The 23,179-nt window shown below is 39.6% G+C and overlaps 1 protein-coding gene across 3 annotated transcripts; it reads right to left on the reverse strand.

Moving 5' to 3' along the window:
* Positions 1-636: 636 nt before the first annotated feature.
* On the reverse strand, positions 637-22,870 carry LOC120720406 (protein FAM102A-like). Of its 3 annotated transcripts, none has more exons than XM_040010069.1 (4): positions 22,859-22,870; positions 20,416-20,578; positions 3,346-3,466; positions 637-1,313 (listed from the first exon to the last, which is right to left on the reverse strand). In XM_040010069.1, the coding sequence occupies exons 2-4, from the start codon at positions 20,556-20,558 to the stop codon at positions 1,254-1,256; spliced, it is 324 nt and encodes a 107-aa protein (XP_039866003.1). In that variant the 5' UTR covers positions 20,559-20,578; positions 22,859-22,870; the 3' UTR covers positions 637-1,253. The 3 variants fall into 3 exon arrangements, with proteins under 3 accessions (XP_039866003.1, XP_039866002.1, XP_039866001.1); XM_040010068.1 differs by lacking the exon at positions 22,859-22,870 and adding an exon at positions 20,802-20,950; XM_040010067.1 differs by lacking the exon at positions 22,859-22,870 and adding an exon at positions 20,802-20,945 and having other exon boundaries at positions 20,416-20,709.
* Between the last annotated feature and the right edge of the window lie 309 nt (positions 22,871-23,179).

The following is a 23,179-nucleotide window of genomic DNA, read 5'->3' on the forward strand; positions in this document are numbered from 1 at the left end:
TGGTCATCTTAAGAGCACAGAAGCCCCATCCACCTGCACATTATTCCTTTTGCGTGCGCAGGGCAGTTCATCAGAAAAAAGTGCATGAAAGTGAGAGGATTTAATAGGTCTGTTTAATCTGGTATGCGATAAGGATTATTTTGAACTTGAAATCATGCAAAGCTACTCTAGTAGAGTGCAAGAATGGAAATAAGGACCTGGAAATGAGCTGAACAAGACATGGACTGACATTTATAGTGTTTTTCTAATCTTACTGACCACTCAAAGCACCTTAGACTACAAACCACCTTCATTCACAGCTTTATGGTAAACTCTTTAAGCAGCCTACCTCTCATCCAATTTGCAATCACCAATTCGGGAGCAAATATTCGCAGGTTTCCGACATTACTACATTCACGTGAGCACAACATTGAGCCAGTAAGATTAAAACCATGAAATCTTTATAAAATAACCTTTATTGGCTATGATTTGCTTCCACCAGCTATCAAACCACACAATTTAACATTTCCATCTCAGGATCTTATTTTTCTTTTAGTACAGCAGCCCTGTTTACAAGCCATAAGGCAGATCCTTTAATCCCTTTTAATACTCCTTCAATAATCCTGCTTTTTTCACCCTAAACCACTTGATAAAGACCTCTTCCTCCACTTCTTATCAGTACATGTTTTAATGCTGATGAACTGGTTGTAGATGTCAATCAGGGATTTAAAGACAGCCACTGATCACACTGATAAGAAAGGGTCTGCATGACCTTTATCTCAAAATCAGACCACAGAGCTTTTTGCCAGGTGGAAACGATGTTATTTTTATTTTATTTTTATAGCCCCCTCAAGAAAAGTGTTCCCGGATTCTTTGGGGTAGGTCCTGTTTTCTTAGGTGTGTGTTTAAGGAAGCCGTCTTCTAAGGAGGGAAGCGAGGTATATTTAACTGAAGGAAATCTAAATCAAGAACGAGGCGAATGCAGAGGAAACGGTTCCTGTCGGGCAGCAACGTCCAGGGATCAACAAAAGTTTATGTGCACGAGGGGGTTTGACCTTGGAGTTACATTTACGAGACGCTACTCATTTGTTCGGAGCTTTTACGGTTACAGTTACAGTTAAGGATAGGAAGGCACTAACAGGATGTTTCTGCAGATTCTGGGCAAATGTGATGGGAATATGATTCATTTTCATGTCCGGCTGATGGAATGCTGGCCAAACACTTCAGGGAATGCTAATATTTACATGAAACAGCTCATCTGTAACTGTATGTGTTTATGAATGTGAGAGGTGAGGAGCTCTTACCTTAGTGTACGCCTTTCCTCCTTTGAGTTCCTGCAGGGAAAACAGGAAGACTGTAATGAACTGAATGATTCAACTTCATATTACAGCATCCTTCTGATTACAGGGCTCCTAAAAGATGGATGAAATTAAAGGCTGAGGGCACACACATGGCTCCGGTGTAGCTCAGTGAGCCGCTGAGGTGGCATTCACATGGGAGAATTAGCATCAAGCCTGCATTTCTGTGGCGGTGGCTACACCAGCTACACTGAAAAGACTTAAGGTTTAATGTTTAAAAGACTTAACATATATCACAAATCAGAAAAGGTCCCTATTTACAAGACTACGGTCTGATGCCTTTTGGCATCATTTTCCATCATTTTCTTAGCAGAAAGAAGAAAAATGATAAGCTCTTGTATATTAAAGCCTACTTAAACAATTTTTAAAAGGAATTACAGAGATTTTCATCAGTCCTAGTGAATTTTTTGTTTTTTTGTTCAGGGGTTTTTCCATTGGAACAGCAAAAACCTCTTTGGTAGGAACCAAAACTTCAGACATAAATGCCATGACATATATGAACGTACCATCCTGGAGGAGACTGACTATGAGCCAGATTTTCTGAACAGGGAAAATAGGATGCAGATAGAGCTCATAGATGTGGTTACTTTTACTAGTGAATAACAAAATTTGCACTTTTTTCTAAACACAGGCACACTCAGTTCATTTGAATATCAAGCACAAAAAATAAAACCTGTTTTTTGTTTTTATCTGTGTTAATTATCAGCACAATTAGCAGTAAATTGCATGTTGCAAATGTTAGAAAATAAACTTGCATGCTTGATTTCAACATTTTCCTCCCTACACTTGGAACTCCCAGATATACACATGCAAAATGGTCAGTTGCAAAAAATCTCTACACAGTTTGCACTGGTACATCACCAACTGGCCCCATCTGTGCAGGTACCATCTCAGGCTGTAGTTTTAATTAAAAATAAAAAATAATTAAATAAATAATTAAATCAGCCAGGAGGGGTTAGAGGGGTTGCTTTTTAAAGGAGTTGCCCTGTTGCTTAGCTTCTTCAGCAAACATGTTGTCTACATCCTCTGCACCAAACCAGCTGAAATGGATTCATAATGGTTTACAGTTGTGAAAACAAGTTTTTATCAGTTGCGTGAAATTGCCAAACCTAAACCTGATCTTCCTCCAAGAGACCTAGAAACACTTATTCATGCCTCCATCACCTCTAGACTGGAATACTGCAATTCTCTCTAATTAGGTCTTCAACACTCATCTCTCCACCGCTTGCAGTTCGTCCAAAATGCCGCTGCACGTCTTTTAACAGGTGTTAAAATGTATGAACACATCACTCCAGTTTTAGCAAATTTACACTGGCTCCCTGTAAAATATCGTATTGAGTTTTAAGATTCTTTTACTTACTTTTAAAGTTTTAAATAATAGGGCGCTATTTTTGTTTTTGTTTTTTGTTTTTTTTAAAACAAAACTCCTCACCTGTACTGACCCTAAAAGAGCACTGAGATCATCTCGCCAGATGCTCTTAGCACAACCAAGGTCTCGATTGAAGCATAGAGGAGATCAGGCCTTCGCAGTAGCAGCACCCAGACTCTGGAATAATCTGCCAGAGGAGATTCGTACTTCAGAGTCTTTTAGTTCAGTCTTTTAAATCGAGTCTTAAAACTCAATTTTTTACTTTGGCTTTTAATTCGAGTTCAGTATGAGCACCATCAGGCCTGTTTTATGTTTTTATTGTTAATTCACCGTCTTTTTATTTATCTATATTTGTTTCTAATTTATCTATATTTGTTTCTAATTTATCTATATTTGTTTCTCTATTGTTTTCTCTTGATTTTAACCGATAGTGAAGCACTTTGGTCAACTGTTGTTTTTAAATGTGCTATACAAATAAATTTTGAATTGAATTATTTCTAACTGGACAGGCTGATCTCCCTGAAGTTTAAACTGACTTTGTGTTTTTGCTGCGATCGAGTGTTCCCTTCATCTTTTTGAGGCAGCTTAGGAACCCAGAGTTTGTCCCCAGAGCTGACGAGGCCACTTTGACAGGCGTACCTTCCTGACTGACACCCTGCAGACAGACGGGTCCAGAACTCCAGTGTGGGGGTTGGCGCTCATTTTGGACACAAAGGTAAACCTCTTCCTCCAGCGCACACAGTGATTGTGAACCTCCTCTCTGTAAGACAGAAAAACAGGCTTCATTACATTTTGCAGTGCCTTTGCATTTCTTCATACTCCTCACTTGAAAACGATGCCAGATTGCACAAACATAAAGTCTGTATTTATACACAGACCTAAATTAAAAGCAGAATATTTTCCCCAATCTCAATTTAAGGTCAAAACAAACATCGCTATATTCTCTGCCTTCAGAACGTCACATTTTTTCCAGTCCTGTCATACCCGTCTCACAGCCTCATGACCAGTGTGTCCACTGAGGATCAGATTCATCAGAGCTGTGCTGAGAAAGCATGTCATGATCCAGTTTTTCCAAAACTAACTGCAAGGCAGAGTCGGCTCCCAGGGCTTCTGACACAGATTACAATTTTTCATTTCAAAAACGTTTACGATTGTCTCGGCCTCTCACACAAACCCCACATAGTCGACCTACAATGTTGATTTTCCCACCTGTCTGACTGACAAGAAACCATCAAGGAAGTGGTTTACAATGGTGACGAGACTTCTGTGAAAACCCCAGACTGGCTTGTGAAAAACCTTTAAGGTACCCATGCATCCTGGTTAAACGTGTGGTGAACAGAACAATAGGTGATAAAACAGACCGGCTTCAGTGATCTGTTTGTTCCTGAAAAACAAATTCCTGAGAAGTGTCATAGAGACGCCAACAAACAGCAGCTGATGGGAAAAATGTGCATCCAGATCTTTGGAGTCCGTAATCAAATAAAGCACTTGGATGTGTAACGTGTATGGTAAGATGAAATTCCCATCAAAATTGGATTTGCTCTGCAGTCCGGTGTGACATCAAGATATTTTTTGTTTCTATTTTAGAGCTCATGTTTTATTTATTTCTAATAAAATATAAAACATAAAGCTGTTAAAATAAGCAAGCGCATTTAGCATACCACTATTCTCCAAATACCACCACACACACAAAGAGCAGCTGTAGCTAATGGTAATGTACATTAGCCTTCCTGGTATTTGGACATTGCAGCAGGATCTTTTAAGCATGTGGAAATGTTCGTGAAATCTATCCATTTAAGTGTTTCCCACAGAATCAGATTTCATTTGTGGCAATTGGCAGCTTGGGACGATGCTTGCATCTGCAAACATTTTAGCTGCAAGATTCTTTATGACAAACAAATCAGCTGATTCTCAAAGCGAACCCAACTCTGTGGGCTTAGACTGACGCTAGCACTCGTTATTCTTCTCTAAGAGTCTCATTCTCCTCAGTGGAAAGCACAAAAACCAGTTTAAACACTTACTGAAGGTTCTGGTTAGCAGGTGGAGTCCAAGACAGAGAAGGTAAAGTACATTTGACCTCAGGACAAGCTTATCTGGGGTCAGGCTAGCCACACAGGAGAGTCAGGAAGCACTGGGACTACCTGGTTAGTGGCTACTGAACTAACCACCTCCAGCGCCACTGAAATGTAGTCATAAGCGAAGTCTAAAGCAAAGAATAAAAGTTTTAGTTAAAACTCTTATTCAAATTTAGAGTCACTGACTGTCAAAGTTGTATCCATTAGTTGGTTATTTAAAAAAAATGACTGAAAGCTAACCATTTGTGCACCCGCATTCCCGAATGTCAAAGCAATCTCTCCCCATAATGAGCATGTTCTGTAATGTTTGAGCTTCTAGAATAGGAAAATTCCCAGAAATGGTTCTATTTTCAGGAATGACATGGCACATCATTCCCAGTTATTGTGATGCCAGCACAAGAACCACTGAGAAATAAAGCCAAAGTCTTTCTATAAGCAAGTCTCACCACTTGCATCCCTCTCTGGGAAGTTATTTTGATTTTTGATTACCAATTTAGCTTCAGTTTCAGTGGCCTCGAGGACACCAACAACACATGTACAGAATCGCCAGTAAATCTTTTATTTATTTATTTATTTATGCTTAAAAATTTTGCAGATTTGCCACCAAAATAAAAAAAAGTTTGCTTTGGGATTTCTTTTTGGGGGCTGTACAGATTCGTCACAGTTTGCTCTCATCATCTTTTGTGTGTCATTTATAACAATTTCTTATACTATGTACTGAGGCAAACAAACAGAATCTCCAGTCCAGCTTTGACAGTCACTAGTCATCTAACCGTTATTAAAGCAAACACCCTGAAACATGAGTCAATGAAGCATCCTGACACAGACGAACTGATTTCACATAATGCCGCCTTTTTGACAAGGTGCCAAACGTTTGAAGCCAGCCCTGAGTTAATGTTTATTAATATAAACACACCATAATTACAATAAAGAACTTTAAATATAACGTGAACATACACTCTGTGGACTTTGAGTTTTTAGAAAGGACACACATTCTGCAGAATGAGCAGGAACATTGTCGGATTACATTTCATGGGTTAAAAAAATTATAATTTTGATCATTTAACCAAGGGTTTGACAACATGAACATTTCTTTGTTCTCTCTCTGTGGGTTTCAATTGTAGTGAAACATCTTTCTGTTAATATTAGGGAGATCACAGTACGATAAGACACTTTATATCATCTGTCATTTTAATTTAACACCTCGTGATAAACTACTAAATCCAGATGTTTCCTAAGCACACATGGAAGTTTCTGCTGTGGAGTGATTATGCTTCTGACTTCAAGTTATTGCTTGTAAATGGGTACCGTCAAGGAAGAACACCCTGTAAAACCTTAGATGACCAACCAGCATTAATTAGCAGAAAGCTAGCTTATATAGCTAAATTGGCCTCTCTGTAAGAAATGTTTTGTTTACTTCCACATTTTGCATGCAATCAAATATGTATTTTAGCTAGGCTTCAATTCAGCCAACTGCTGTACAATGGGATCAGTAGGAAGTAGAATGGCTCTGCTTAAAGCAAGCAGTTTCCTTTAGGTTGAACGTGTCTAAACTTGTAAAACTTTTAGGTGTTTTCACAGGTTGTCTTTTCTTACCTCCACCAAAAATGAGGTAAGAAAATGTCTTTTTTGTTGATAAACGTCTTTTTTTTTTGGTATTTGAGTTTAAATTTACTGAGATGTGCCAGCAGTGTTTCGTTGCGAGTAGCAGTGTGTTATTTGTACCTAAATATAAATGTTTGGTGCTAAAGGAGAGACATCCAAAAAAAGCCAAAGTCAGGATGTTTCAAGTTGTTCTTAAAGCTCTAAAATACTACAGGGCATGCTCATTATGGGGGGGGACGAAAACACTACGTACAGGTTAGTATTTATTATTGTGAAGTTATGAGAATCTACACTTTACTGTGAATCACCATCATCTTGTCAGCCAAACATTTCTGTTAAATACCATCCTACTGAAAAGCCCCATAATTTGTGTAAATGTTCTGTCAATCAGGAGTGAAATGAGATGAAAAAAAAGAGTCATGTTTTTCTCCTTCTAAATGGCAAACAGCTCATTTTGGAAAGTCTGTGTAACAGCATGCTGAGAAGGAATAGATTAAATGGACAGCCAAATGTTTCTGGAGTCACTTAAACTGCGTGACGCCTCCTTAATCCCACCACATATAAATCACAGACACGGCGGGCTTCGTGATCAGCACTAATGAGCTCAATTTCTATTACAGCTCCTTTGGATTTAAAAGTCAGTGTGACAATACACCAAGTGTTTCCTCACCAATCCCACACAGCACCCTCGAACTGTACAGAGGAACATTTACACTCAAACAACTCCCAGTGACTGCTCAACACAGAAAACCAATACAACAAAAAAGAAAATGAATTAAGCTGCAGGATATTCATGAAACAGTACAAAAGTGACTCGAAAAAGTCTTTATTCCAACACTAAAGTAGCAAAACCAACAGAAGACCAGTGATGTGTGTTTGAAGTATCTTAGTTTTTCCTGTTACACTTTGTAGATGATCCCTACACGCTCAGCTCATCGATTCAACTTCTGAATTACCGAGAATAAGTCTGTGAACACAAGCAGCTTTGCTTCCTTTGCTGGGTGGCTGGGCTCAGCATTAGCGGTAGGATGAGGAGCTCAGATATCCAGAGGGACCTTTAGAGTAGAGCTGCTGCTTCTACAAAACGAGCTAGTTGAGGAAGTTTGATGATCTGGTTAGGAGACCAGGCACATCCAACTGGAAGAGACCCTGGGGAAGACCCAGAACCTGCTGGGTTGACATCTGGGTCTACTACCATGGGAGCACCTTAGAATCCCCTTGGAGGAACTGGAAAGGCTGAGCACGAAGAAGGATGTCTGGAATAATCTGCTTAGCCTGCTACCACCGCAACCCGACCTCAGATAAGATAATGGAGATGATGCATAGACAGATGGCCGGACAGGTGGATGGATTGATGGACGAACAAATGGATGTCTGTGTTGTCGTCAATTAGGTTTTTTGCAACATTTCCATTAGGCATAATTAACTCCAGAAAAATCAGTGATTACTTTTCTGAATTTACCCAAAGCGCAGCTACTCTCATGTGCTCTGCTGGTTTGTGAAGTTTAAAACTGTCAAGATGAGCTTTCTCGCCATCTTGCCGGATAGATCCAACTGGAAAACCGAATGCTCATTGGCTAAAAACTTGTTAATCACAAATCATTAGCCCGAATAATCCTGTTTTAAAAAATATACTTCACCATCATTTCAAACGAGTGATTGACCACATAAACTCATCAGGTATTTACTAAGGTCTCATATGAAGGCCGTTATTCACTTGGGTCATTTACATGTTAAATTAAAATCAAAAGGATTCATCATGTGTAGCCCATAAATATGCATAATGAATTTTCTTGCACTCTTTAAGGAAACACTACTACACAAATTTATGAAAAACTGGCCTAAAAACATTGCTCTGGACCAGTCAGACAGTCAGATCAGGAGTTCAGTTAAAAATCTTTTTTTTACTTTTAATTTCAGCCACTTCAGTGTACATGAGGAGGTCGAGCTGTCTCAAACGACACGCACAGTGTCTATAGTTAGCAGCAGCTGCTCCTCACACTCCCATCCCCCCTTCATCTTTATTCATAGCTCTCCACAATGTGTTGTGTGATTTTTACCACCATCATCTTGTTTTTCCTTCTTCTTTTAATTCTTTTTCTCACAGTTAGCAAATGTTAAAAACAGCTGAGCCAGTTACACGTTTGCTTTTGCACGTTTACAATGAATTAAATACTATTCTGAGTACATTTTAGTCATATTATTCAGAGCTCTTGTCTTTTAACAGCAACTCATCCTACTACAGGGGAATGAACAGATCACACTTGCATATATAAAAGCATGTAATATGTGTTTTCTGTTTAAGGGAGCCAAAATGAGAATTTAAGAATTAAAAGTACTAAACAGTTTACATTTTTGCTTCTTTGTTTTTTATTGCCCTAAACAGTGTTCTTTGGCTACATTTAAATTATTTATTCCTTGTTATTGTATTTATTAGCCTGGAAGTCTATTACAAAGAAGAGGCAGTATTACTGACATATAAAACCTGTTGTTTACGGCTTTATGGAGCTAAAATAATCAGACATCATTTTCTGGCTTATCCAAAGAAAGTTAAAATTTGAGTTTTTAACTTCTAAACAAATGACAAGAGAATATATTGTAACTTACTACATGCACAACCCCCTCCTAAAACTTTAACCCTTCACCAAAGTCTAATTCCCAAACGGGCCATATAAAGAGGTGAAGGAAGGTAAAATGTTTTAATCTCTCTATCCCTGGAAACGAGTGAGGTTCCAAGAAGAGTCAAAACACAAGAACACACACACACACACACACACACTCTTATCAGGACCCCCACGCTTTTGGTCAGTCAGTGTGTAAGGTGGAGCGTTCCCAAACCACATTCCTCAGTCCAGATGGCTTTGTTCAGGCTCCATGGAAACCTCGCACTCAAATCCACCGACCGCTTTCCCAGCAGCTTGGAGGAGGAGGAGGCGGAGGAGCAGCTCACACCAACACTCAGCTTCACCCTGATACATTTTTACAAGGTGTTTGTTTCTAATCTCACCTGCTGCCTTTGACTCTCTTCTGTTCCCTGTTTTCACTCTCACACTTTTCCTTTAATGCAGGAGGAGGCTGCCGTGAGTTTCTCCCCCATTACCCCAAATTCTGCAGAAGAGGTTTTAACAGAGTGCTTTCTGGCTCTGCTCACACCAGCTCTGGCTTCTGCTCTTTACATGTGCCTCGGCTGTCTGTAATGAAAACAACCTTGGAACAAAACCAAAGGAAACACTCCAAATCCCCATCCAGCAGCCACCTCGTTTCAATTCTGATCTGACCCAGACATTTATTAAGACTGAGGTCTACGTACAGCTCGCACATGAGCCCTGAAATTAAAATCTGCAAAGGCTGCCCCTGTCACTCAACACTGACCTAAAAGGAAAAGGTCAACGTGTTGTATCAGGGGGTTTGATTCACCTCAGCTGGAAGAAGTTGGGAAAAAGAGTCAGCTGCAAATATAGGATTTTGTATGAACAAAATCCCAGCTTCAAACTTTGCTTTAAAAAAAAAAAAAACTCTGTGCTTATAAAATAAATATATGGTGAAAAAAGAAAACTGGAAAAATATACAGATTCCTGTTAAGGTGTGGCTCTGCAACTTATCACAATGTGGGATGGTTCCCAAAGGCTAACAAGGCAGAACTGGCTGGAGCATTAAAACATTAAAATACATAAAAGAATCAGAGAAGACAGAATACCTGTGATGCACGCAGTTAATTTTGTGCCAGCAGCAGCTTTCTGGCACCAACATCCCACTTTCTCTAGTGGAAAGTCCAGCATTGTGTTGGTGGAAAAGAAAAACAGTCGTTCAAAGTCAGAATAAACTGACTTTGTAGTTGTTCATTCAATTTATTTGGACGAATCTCATTTCTGGTCAGTTAGAGAGTCAGTCTACTGCTGATGATATTCACACCGTCAGTCACACTTTCAGTCCGAGTGCACCTCCTTTTACTGCTCCTCACTCACTCACTCGTGGAGAGACAAGTGATGTAAAACGACATCGATGTGGTTGATGACAACATGTTCGGTTACCATAAGTGCAGTGACAGCCTCCAAAGAAGCAACACACCAAACACAATGACAAGGAGAAAGCACCATCACCTGAGCTTTTGCGTCATTTCAACTCCTTCTGATCACAGCTTGCAGTAAATTTCAAAACTGCTGCAAACCTACAAATACAAGTTGTTATTAAAGCTATACTGAAATACCCACAAACAGCTGCTGCTTTGTTGTTCACCTTATATGAAAATTTATATAGAACAAAACAACAAGTGTCAAAACAAAACAAAACATTTAAGCTGTTGAAAGATGTTACAGCTATCAGCTGTCTTCATCCTAATCCATAATCTGTTATGTGAGACAGTATGTGGGTTAAAACTTTACCAATATATTTTGATCCCATTTGTTTGTAAGTAGGATTTAACAAAACCTTAAAGTTTAACCATGAGCCAAAAAAGGACTTCTTTTTTCTGAAAGACATCAGAATGTTGTAAAGAATACATTCTTTCTTACCAAGTATGTGCACAATCACACATCACAAAGGACACAGATTAAACATTTTCACTTACTAAAATAAACCTTATATGAACTGTTTTACAGGCTTCAAAAACACTTGGTTTACCCCCCAAAAATGAAAGACTTCATGGGAGCAGCATTTCTGCGCTGTGCTGCGATTGCAGCTCAGTAAAAACAGGCTGCAGAGACAGAAGACAGATGCTGAAACTGCTCTCACCACAGCCGGACAGAGCTCACATAAACAGAGGACATGAAACCGCCTGTGAAGAAAAAAAACTAAACGGAGGCCGTGACTGTGCCTGTCCTCTTCCAAGCGCTTGCCCTGCAGGCAACCCTTTCATCATCCGGTACGTTTGAACCAAATCACGAGTATTTATAAAAGAAATCTGCTCTGATCCAAGCATATTTTCCAGCAGCTGAAAACAAGCTGTCAAACTTCTACAACGAGCATCACTATCCACATTTAATTCACCATCGATCAAACTGAAAACACAGTTAGGTTTATGTACAGGAGAACAGGCTTGAAGTCAAATAATGAAACCAAAACCAAAGAAGACCAACAGATTAAATAAAACGGTAACATCCTGGCTAGACTGGGAAGTATTAGTAAAGCATAAGATCTGCAAACTGAGTGACAAAAGCACAGGAGGACAGGAAGAGGACATAGGAAACGAGGTTAAAACTAAGAAGAGCAAATAAAGGATATGAAGTAACTCTTCAGAGTATTTTTGAGGAGATACAGTGGAGACAAAAACCGGAAACACAGCATGAGAAAAAGGGTGAGACAGGAACGCCTCGACATGAAAAATAACTTAATTTTTCAGTTTACAAATGAACTACAGGAAACAGATTTAAAACGTGCAACTTATAAAGAAAATAAATAAATAAACCACAGCTTGTACTGTTGTGCTGGTGGAAGTCTGTGAGGACTGGCTCATTACTGGTGGACATCGGCGGAAACTAGGCTGCGATGCACAGTTTTAACCCTTTTCAGCAGCACCCCCTGTTCTGTTGTCTTTATTAGGAACTATTTATCATTTATTTGGTGTTATTTTTGTTATCTGTGGTGGGCTAAGACAGCTCTGTACAATCTTGTCAATGTTACACAAGTTTACATATCGAATCCAGCCTGTCTTGAGCAGAACGCTGACCTTTTTCAGGTGAAAGCATTTTCTAAAACGCCAACTTCTTTTAAAATGTTAACACAGAAAGTCGTCTTGGACAGTTTCCTTAAATTTTGACTATTTATTTACAGTCTGCTTCATCTCTGACAAACAGTTTTGTGGTGTCTCAGGGGTTCAAGCACCAGCATCTACGAATCACATCTGCTACTGCTGTTCGGAAACCCTTACATGATGAAAAATAAATCCATCACGGTGAGCTAAAGTTACAGGAACTGGAATCAGTTTTGTTCCGACCTTCTCTGAGCTGCCAAAAAACATTATTAAAACTCTGACATGGCTAGATTACTGGAGTTCATGTTCCTGCTCTTCAGACGTTCAGTTCTCTTGTAATGTGGGAAAACTGAGCCTAAATGACCCCTAGAGCAAAGACAATCTCTCCACTAACAATCATTAAAGTTGTGATTACACACTAAACTCAGCCTGCAAGACTGAGATATAAACTTGTGGCCTGTGATTTGAGTTGCCCCTCCACCGGACCTCACATGTGATGACTCAACATGTCGGCAGAGCGGGATCCTTATCGCTCATCCCGGCTGCGTGGCTCCGGGGGCCCGCGGCCGCACAAGAAACACAAACATTCAGGCAGGACCCCGGTCGGGTCGTATCGAGCGCTCAGATAAACAGCCAGACGGCAGAGTGCTGAGGAAGCAGACTGATCCTGCAGAGTCCACGGACGGGGACAGGAACGGGCGAGGAGTCAGAAAGCCACAGGGTCGATCCTCGCTGACGCCATCACCCTTTTAACAACCATTCGAGCACAACAGTTACTTCCTCCAGCTGCTTTAACTTTTTTATCGTGTATTTTTTTTTTTTTTTTTTTTTTTTAAATACACCTACTGATCATCATCAGTGTAAATGTGTCAGTGTTAGTCATTTTTCTGTTTTTCTTTATTATCTGCCATTATGTTCAAATTAAACACGACCAAAGTTTCACATAACAAGGTCAGCGCATGTACAAATAATCCCTGTGAGCCAAAACCTAAAGCTTAAAACAACTCTAAACAGACTATTCTGTCCTACTATTGGCTCTGTATGAGGGGACGTCCCAAATATGTTAATCTCCCCTCTGCCAATCAGAAGAAAGTCAGCTTACAGGGAGGGTGGCCTTAAAGGGGGAGGATCTAAAACGGCTCGTTTCAGACAGTGAAGGGAACTGAGGGGAAATGAGTAGAGCAAATGGTAACGTAGACTTCAAAGGTAGTAATTAAACAGCTCACATGTGGGACCCTTTGATGATTCAGTATTTCTTGTAAAATAATACGTTTAAATGGGAAGTTTATCAATTAAATGTCAAATTCATAGGTAGTTTGGCCCTGGTTACAGTGAAGTACAACATGCTCAGTTACAGCAAATAAGATAACCTTTATTTACATCAGTCCTACTCATTTTGCTCAATACTGAAAACATTATTTAACACAAATACAAATTAACCTTAGAACCATCATATCATGTATTTCTATAATTAAGATTTAAACCAATCTATTTAATGAAAACGAGGCAAAAATGGTGGGAGACATGGAAGCAGGATTAGCGGATGGTTTTGACCATGACCCCTATCTTGCGAGGGCAAACTCCTGTTCCTGCCGGCTACAGTTTTCACCATGACCCCATCCGCCCCTTGCAGATGGAAGCAAAACAAAGTACAACAGAGAACTCAGAAGACTAGCACCAGTGTAGGATGAAGACAGTGCAAGTACCTCTTCATTCTTCTAGGCAAACCTCACCACCCAAAAGTATCACTTTTATTCACATAACCTTGAGCTGGACTAAATGGTAAGCTTTTTTCAGGAAAAGAACGGCAAATGTCAGCATACCACTGCATTCACCTGTATCTGTAACTGTTTAGGTCAAACACCACCTGGAAAATCAACCTTCTTTTTGTAATGTCCAACTAACATCCTAAACCTAAAGCTTAAAACAATTATAAGACCGAGAAGAGTTATGCATTCTGTGAAACTGACGGCTATTTTTCCTTTCACTATTTGTCAGTTTAGGAGTAAAAAAGCAAACCAAACTGATAGTTCTTACATTTTAATGTCATAATAATTTGGATGCAATCATCAGCGGGTTTATATGCGGCTAAACACCACAGTCTGGGCTCTGGAATCTTAAACCCACAAGGGAAATCAAATCAACGAGCCTCTTCGGGGCCTTAACCCAACACTGGAGTCATTCTGACTATTGATAAAGTCGACTTTCTCGTCTCTTGTTGGTTGCAGTCAACTTTTGTGAAGCTCTGCTGTCACACATGTGTGATAATGAAAAAGGTCAGCTCTACAGTTGCAATCCCTAACAATCAGTTTCACAACAGGAAAGCCCTTGTATGGAGGAAGTTCACGTTGATTACCTGGTCAGATACCAGACCACCAACGTCCAAACCCCCCCGCCACACCCCACGCGCCTCCCCTCACATCCCAGCAAAGCGCTAACCGCTGGAAAAGTGAGAGGAAAACAGGAAACAGCTGTTGAGGAGCGCCACGTCCCAGTCGTATTTCTCAACTCTCCTCGCAAACCCGCTCTGGATGTCTTCCTGACGTTTTATTTTTTGTTTTGGACGTTCCCTTCTCTCTGTCACGTGGCACACATCTGTAGACTTAACAAAATAAGGGGCTCCAATATTCATCATGGTTGCACACTTGTGCATTAAAGCAGCGCAGGTACATTTTGGTGGGAATTTGCCAAAAGTGGTTTAAAACAGAGGTGGCTGGATGGTTTCCTGCTTACGTTTCCACTGAACTCCCCTGCAGCTGCTTTCGCTCGAGCCAAAACTTTACAGATACACAGAATGACTAAACGCCCCGTGATACAGTTTTATAAACTGTGTAGAAGAAATAAAACATTAAAGCACGGAGTGCAGAAGAAGTAGGGTGGCACACATTAACAGAGATGTTTGTGACTAAGAGAACAGATTCATCACTGAAGTCTACTTTGGATTCTCTTTACTGATATAAACTATTTATACAGTTAAAGCGGGCTACAATGCCTTTGATGTACTCATCATTATATGTTGGATTAGTCAGCAGTAGTGTGGTGTCCGTGACGCGCGACAACTACTGCCCGGAAACTGCCATCTCCACCCAACGGATCATGATACTTCAACATCCTAAGAACTACATCCTGGAAGTACTGCTGGCAGCGCGACACAATACTGAGCCAGCAAGATACACTGAAGTGCAAGTGAGTAAATCAGTGCGAACATAATCCAAAGTATTAGTGGTCACATTAGGACTTTTATTTGTTATTAGGACATGTTAATGTTAGTCCCATATGTCCCCCACACAGGGACAGAGAGCAGAGGGAAGTCCATATTGTTACTACACCAAAGTGCCATGAATATACACGCACGCACACACACAGTACTTCTATGATAATTCATAATTGTCCCTCTGCTTTACATCTTCCAAGAGCTCTGGCCTGTGAGCATCCAGTCAAAGCTAATAATTACATTAGTCACATTGAGTTGGATTTATAGATGTTTGTTAAATCTAATTTACAACACAATTTCCGTGCAGAAATGTAACTACATGTCATTTCCTCCTTCTGGAATGACTGAATAAGAAGCGGACCAGTTGCAACACTGGCACTTAGCTCAAATGAAAATGCTGGCTAACTGTGTTGCCTGTTGCACAGGCTATACCATAGGCGCTATACAGACTGAACACAGAAGTGTAAATTAAACTTAAAACAAAAACAAGATTTTATTCTTAATAAGAACAAGATCCAGGGAAAAGTCGGCCAGGTACAACTGGCGTAACTATGCAGTCATAAAAAGTGATCACACTTTCTTCAGAGTCTCAAATCACTGCAGAAGTCCTGTGTTTTTTCTTAGAAACACAGAAAACACTCCATCTCCTGCTGCTTATCTATCAGGCATGGTCACAGCAGGGCCAGAGAAATACATCAAGGGCTGATGTGTTTGTGTTTTCACACTGGTGTCAGGCAGTGGTGAAATATCAGGAGCAGCATGATTAAAAGCATCAGCTGAATGTCCAAAATGTAAACTTTGAACCGTAAGAATCAGAGCTGATAAAGCCTGCAAACTCCTGCAGCATGTTCTTCTGCCAAATCACGACGGAGACCATCTGGTTTCTATAGCTCTATAAAGTGAAAACACATTCTCCACAAGCAGTCCAACACACTCGACCCAGTGGACACTCTCGAATGCTGATAACCTCCCAGATAGCTATACTTTCTAAAAAATACTTTGAGTAATCTTAAGCCTTCTTTATATTCACACGGCCTAAAAAGTGAGCACCAAACAAAAATCCAATTCGAACGAGTCTTTGTTGGTTTTCAATACGAAACCATTTGGAAAGATTTATAAGAGGAAAAAGGGATTGGGTGATTACGGGCTTCTTGGGGCTGATTTCACATTCCTTTTTGGGATCTACATGAAGGCAGGACAACTGGAGGAACGTTTCACTCGATTAGCAAAACAATCTGAAAGGGATTTACTGTATTACTTTTATAAAAAATACTCGTTGCAGTGTAATTACCCCACGATATAAAGATAAATGCAGAATGCTAAACTCCCAAAAAAGGTTATAACTAAAGTACAACTCTGTTTTCTGTTTCCCTGAACTCTTTCAAGCCGTTTCTAGCTCAGTTTCTAAGAAGTCCGTGCATGCATGACGAGTTTATGTGTTATCACTGTGATACATCTATGAACAGACTAGTTCAACCAAGCAGGGGGGGGAGGGGGGGGGGTCCAAGTTATTCCACCAATAACTAGACTTTAAAGCTCATGTTTAACAGTCTCCTTAGACAATGCAAAGTCTTGAAGTGATTCACAATTTTTTTCTAAGCTCTGCACAGTTTGCTCCAGGGAGGGTGCAGCTACATATCTCCAAACTGAAACTATCCAAGTAAGTCCCGAAACAACCACAAAGCTGGCAACAATTACTGCACCCGTTAAAAATAATTACCAATTTAATATTTTGGTATAAACATTAACCCACTTGTGGCATTAGAGAGAGTTCAGACTGAGAGTAACCCCTGCAAAAACACTCCTTTATTAGTTTCAGTTGCTCCAATGTGTTACACAGCAGGTATGCAGACATTAGGGGGGCTCTGGAGAAAACACAAGGTTATTAAGCAGAAAAGTTAAACCCTTTGCTTAAACCTGAGCAACATCCACCTGCAAGGCACTGCTGTGGTCATTCAGACTAATGTAAAAGCCACCATAACAGCATTAACAAACCGCACAGATATTTGAAACCACAGGGCAGTCTTTTACCACCAGATGAGATTTAAAATCCATGATATAATAAATTGTTCTTCATAGTACTCAGTCGCCTTAATACCACCCCAGCAGGGCAGCACCGCCTACAAGACTCCAAATATATTATGTTTGTCTTTTCTAGTGTGGAAATTGACTTGATAACCCCAGTTAGTGTCATCCGTCACTGCTCTTCAGACAAAATACAACATTTAAAGACGCCACACAACCCCCCTCAAAAAAAATACTACAAAAAAAAAAAAAAAAAAAACCTCAGCCTTGAGTGAGTCTGATTTTGCACAGTAAAAAAAAAAAAAAAAACCCCAAAAAAAAAACACAGTTAACACTTTGTTTCTCGGCTCATGTTTCCAAAGGAGAGCGCTGGTTGCAAGCTAGCATCGGCTAAAACAGTGATGACACGTAGACAGGAGGGCGACTGCTCTGGTTACCCATTTACCTCAGTAAACACTTTCTAGAGTATTTTATGGCTTCAGTAAAAAGTTTCCAATTGTACTAAATAAAAAGCCCTGACACGCTGCTCTGAGAGCTAGACAGTCACATTTGCAGCATGTGATCCCCTCTGTGCTTCCAACAGCGCAGTCCCCTGGACACGTTCGCTGTTAATCCCACCCCAACTGTCCACAACCTTCAACAAGGCGGGGCCCTGCATACAAAGACCGGGCTTGTCAGATCTATGACATAACCCTAATCTAATGTCCGCCGTGGAGGGAGCCTCCCTGTGCCACGGTTGTTGTCCCCTCCTCTGAGAGAGCCCTTGTTTTCAGTCACAGAGATGATAACACATCCCAGGGAAGGACTGAGCTGTTATATAACCACCCGAGATGAGAGTGACCTCTGAGGGCACAGAGGCCTCAGACATTGCCGTCCTTGCTCCAGGGGACATGAGCCGAGAGAAAGGGAAAGGGGAGGCATTTAGTTCGCTTTTTTCCTCAGCAGAGGGGAGCTTTAGTTTGACAGATAAACATTTTAGTGAGAGCTGCAATCCTCTGAAGGCAGAAAATAAAAACAATGGATCTTCCTGAACCTCAGAGACCTCTATGTGTTTATATTACGACACAAAACTGGCAAAAGTTCAGTGGATTCCACTAGAGTAGCTTTTGCTTTCTTGCTATACATCACGTTTCCAGTTTCATCAGCTTTTGCACAAGCGTTTCTCAAATTTGAGGCTCAATAAAGCTGTCTCAGAAGGTAGAGTGGCTTGTCTACCAATCAGAAGTTCAGTGGTTTGATCCGCGACTCCTCTAGTCTCATGTTCAAGTATCATTGGCCAAGATGCTGAACCGTACAGTTCCAACTAAAGATTCCCACAGCGTTTCTATTGAGGGACTTATTTTAGAACTGACCTGGGTGAGGAAATTATATCTACAAATGATTTTAAAAGCATCATCAGGAGACGTTTGATGTTTTTTTCTGGGGAAACCACTAGTGTTTTGTTGTGTGTATTAGTATATCACATTAGAGATCTTTTATTTCATGTTTTATTTGTTGCATTTTCATGCATTTCAAATCAAATCAAATCACTTTTATGTGACAATAAAGTGATTTGATTTGATTTGATGTTTTTTAAGCTCGTATGGCTACTGACTTGGCCAGGCCAACTTTAAGATTTGAAATTATTGGGAGTTGCTGTTTAAATCATGAGAAATGAATAAAAATGTTCTATGTTTTGATCACTTGCTGTGCACTGTCTGTTGTTTTTAATGTGTTGTATATTGAATTTACTAACATGTTGCGCCAAAGTAACTATGTTTTGGGCTCTGACCGCAGAGGTCTGCTCCCTCCGTGAGATTATCTGCTCCTCCACAGAAGTCCAAAACCGCTTTCCCCGCCACACTGATGAAGGAAAGAAAAGCGGAAACATCTGCAGACAAGAAACCTGATCAAGATGATCTCCGATCGTATGTGTTGTTTACTTCCCCTCTGTGAGCCCCTCTCACACACTCAGTCTGCAGTTGATGCTACGTGCAAACCGGGAGCTGAGTGGGTAGATGAAGGAGGATGACCTGCTTTTTAAGTACGCACAGGAACCCCCCTCCCCTCCCAACCCCACATACACATGTGTCCGCTGTGGGATTTGAAGTTCAGCAGGCCTGTATGTACATGAGGTCCAAACAGGGTGAGGAAACATCCCAGTAAAAGAAGAAAAAGAGGCAGAGTATTTCAACCAGTGAAATAGGAAAGCAGATCTGGAAAATTGTGGTCTCATCGTTGGATCTGATAAACAGGTTAAAAGCACTTCAGAGATCCTCCGCCAATAAAGCACTTAGCTGACTAACAGCGTAGTGCCTCATATTGTTTTACACAATGAGGTCAGTTCAGTAAGCCAGTCTGTAAGAAGGAGAGAGAAGCAGGAGGGTCTTAAACTGACTTTCAGACAGTCACTGTATCCATTCAACCTTCAACAAGTGTGAAACACTGAAGCAAAGACCTTGTGTGTCCTTCACCTGATCTCATCTAGAAAATCAGGAACGAGGAAGGAAAAACAGATGAAAGTTATGAACGTTATCAAGGTCAGAAGAAGAAAATCTGAAGTTATGTGACGCAAATGAGAAGATGAAAAGCCCAGAAATCAGAGTTATCTTCCCCGTCTCATCCCCGACACAGCTGAAAGAGCTGGTATACCAAGATTATCTGACCAGTATGAGCTGGTTTTAGAGGTGCTGCTGCTGTGTTTAGTCTGGCAGCCCAGTGCAGCAGAGGTGCCAATGCAGATACACAGATAGACCACTTAACATGGCAACACCCAGCGTTTAAATCTGACTCATGGAGCGAGCTGGTGCAACACAAACAGAGCAGAAACAGGTTTAAAAACAACACAGGGAATAACAGAGACTGCTAAGATGCAAACTTTTGCATCTTTATCCCAAAAACCAACCACCAAATCTGTACTAAATAATATACTAATATATCCTGCATACATTTTAGACACACTGCAGTAATTGCAAGCTCAGATGTACAGATGCACTTTAGTCTACAGATGCACTTTAACCTCCCGTAACTGCTTCCAAACTGTATGAGACCACAACATGATACTTTAAACAATGTTTTGCATGTGTGAAGAAACGTTTAAGGTTGTTTTCAGGAGTATTTACCTGGAAGAAGTAGCGACAAAATCTCCATCCAGCAGCCGGAGCTTGCAGAAGAGGACGCCGTTGACAAAAGGCACCGCGGTGAGCTCCTCCAGGGTAAGATGGGTCTGAAACTTGAATTTCTTCTTTTTCACGAAGAACGCCATAGTTTAAAAGACTCTCAAAGCTATCAAAAATAACGGGGGAAAACACGGTAAACGGTAAAAACTAGGCTGTGCTAAAGTAAACGTGCCGACTTGGTGTTTTCAGTGTGTTTTCATTAGAACTCTTGTTCAGGACGTGATTCACCGCAGATATCTGAAAACAAATTAAGCGTTTCGTTCAAAGATGTCCGTAAAAGTGGGGAAAAAAACTTGAAGTGTTTGGTTAAAAGTAATGAAAAAACCCACCTGGGGACATTTTGGGTCCTCTGGCTTTCACCAGCTGCGGTTCAACAACACGGAATGACGAAAAAAGACATTTCAGCTTGCTTTTCTCTTTTGAGTACGGAGAGGAGGAACCTACAGCTAGCAGCATCAAGCTAACGAGAGTATGCTGCGGAATATCCGGTTTTTACCTTTCAGAATAAAGTCTAAACCATGTTTGTCAGGCAAAGATGCATTAATTTCTTTTTCTGTCGGCAGCCAAACTATATACAAACTTAAGATAAAATAAGTTTTTTTTTTTATCGTATTATTTTAATGTATATTAAAATGTAAATAAAATAAATAAATACATTTGTGATTATCAAAAGAAACATTCTACTGGAATTAATGTTTAATATTAAGATTTTTTTTAAAGTGTTCATAAATTGGAAAAAAAAAAAAGAAAAAGATTACTCAGTAACTGAACCACTGACTAATCATTTAAACAAATAATTATACATTAATACCAGCTCTAATTGTTCAACTTGTGTGAGTAACAGTTAAGGAAAGTACAATGTAAAAGCAGAGATTAAAGTTTACTTAAAAATAAGCCAAATAATGTTTTCTTGTTGTTGTAATGAAATAGATGATTGATGGTTTTTCAGAAATGTTTTAAAGTGATTTAAAAAAAAATACAAAAAAAACCTATAAAACTTGCAAATTTATGTGCAATTTTAAAAATGAATTCATGTGATTGCTAATAACAATTTTACACTATAATAAATTCACAACACTCATTCAGATGTTCAAACTTAATCAAGATACTATTCAAACACTAACTAGCTAGGTTTGTGGTTTCTACTTTAAAAATATATATATAACTGATATAAAGTGAAACAAATATAGATGTATTACATTTATTTGGGCTCTTGAATACGAAACATTTTATCTGTGGAAGACTTTTTAAAGGTGAGTCATGGCACTTCCGGTGTTACACTGGTTCATACTGATGAACTTGCCTAAAGTTTTTGGACTTTCATTCATGCCAGTCATGCTGTAGCGTTCAACGTGAAACAGCGCCACCGTGCGGTACACACCTACACAGTGATGCTACCTTCAGGGACTTTGAATCCAAAAACTCAAAACTTACTAACTTTACGCGGAAGATTTTAATGAATTCAAATTGAATTTGCTAAATCTAACCTGCCAGTTTTTTCCTTCTGTCTGTTTTTATTATTTATACACCAGTTAGCACCTGTTAATTTTACATGGATTAAAAGTACCTAATAATAATTCCCCCAAACCTGCAAATAGCACACATTAATAAAGAAAAAATCAATAAATTTATATATATATATTAATTTAGTTTTACATTTAAAAAAATCAATAAATTTAAAAAAATAGATTTGTGCAACTTAATTTGTTTCATTATTTTCAGTGATTTCATAACCCATCTGGGTTTTATAAATTTTTATAAATTCCTTTGGTTGGATGGGTTCACAGCACCGCTGCTCATACTTCACTTTAAGCAGATTTTGTAGATTTAGTTTTAAGTGGCAAAAATCTAATAATAACCACTCGATGAACATCCAGGGATCAAAACTTTTCTTTTTAGAATTACATTAATATTTTGGAAATAAAATTTACGCAGTCGTTCCCTTTTTTCACTTTAGTTTTGCGTTTTTCCTTCAGACACTGTGACCAAAAGAAGAAAACTTGATGACATCATGAATCATTTTTACAGCTCACTGATTTATTTATTTAATCCGTACTCTCTAAAACCTTTGGAAAGTTTAAATAAAGTTGACCAAGTTTAACCTCCTCTTCCTCGGCATGCATTTTTAATTTCTCCTTGATATTTGGGCTGATTGGGCTGATATGTGGACGCCAGGTCGTAGGAGGTTTCAATAAAGTTCGCACAAAGGTTTGTTGGGTTGTTGTTTTCGGTTTATTTGAAGATGTGTCATATCAAAGTCCTGCTAATGTGTCTGCATGGGCGCACTTCAGGCTGCAGGTCACATATCCTGTTTAATGTATGCCACGAAGAAACGTGTGCATCTATGAGAAGAGTCAGTAAACAGTCAGCCAACAGAGGGCAGCACAGATCTGGAAGAAATTCAGCCTGTATTTAAAGTTCTCTATTAAATCTGTGTATGTGTGCAGCTGATTTACCTCGTGGTAGACTTTAGGGAGCTTATTGAAATAAAGTAAAATACCTGGACCTCACAGTAACTGTTTGTCAACAGTCAAAAATCTACATTTATGTTCCCAAGCAGTAAATGGTTCATGTTATCATGGCTACCTCCAGATTTTAAGATGAAACATCAAGACAGTCTTAGAAGATGGTGTCCTGAGGTCAGGCTGGGGTCACACTAACAAACTGTTGGTGTTGTTTGCAGAGTGACAGATACCACGGTGCATTA

This window comes from Simochromis diagramma, unplaced genomic scaffold, assembly GCF_900408965.1.
Source record: "Simochromis diagramma unplaced genomic scaffold, fSimDia1.1 OVJJ01000582.1, whole genome shotgun sequence".
Taxonomy (NCBI): domain Eukaryota; kingdom Metazoa; phylum Chordata; class Actinopteri; order Cichliformes; family Cichlidae; genus Simochromis; species Simochromis diagramma.

What these genes read in the sequence shown, in the direction of transcription:
- LOC120720406 (XM_040010069.1), bottom strand. Translation starts at nt 20,558, where the DNA reads ATGGCGTTCTTCGTGAAAAAGAAGAAATTCAAGTTTCAGACCCATCTT. An exon ending in TTTGTCGCTACTTCTTCCAG is followed by an intron (nt 3,467 to 20,415) that starts GTAAATACTCCT and finishes TCTGTCTTACAG; the next exon opens with AGAGGAGGTTCACAATCACT. An exon ending in GCAGGGTGTCAGTCAGGAAG is followed by an intron (nt 1,314 to 3,345) that starts GTACGCCTGTCA and finishes TTTTCCCTGCAG; the next exon opens with GAACTCAAAGGAGGAAAGGC.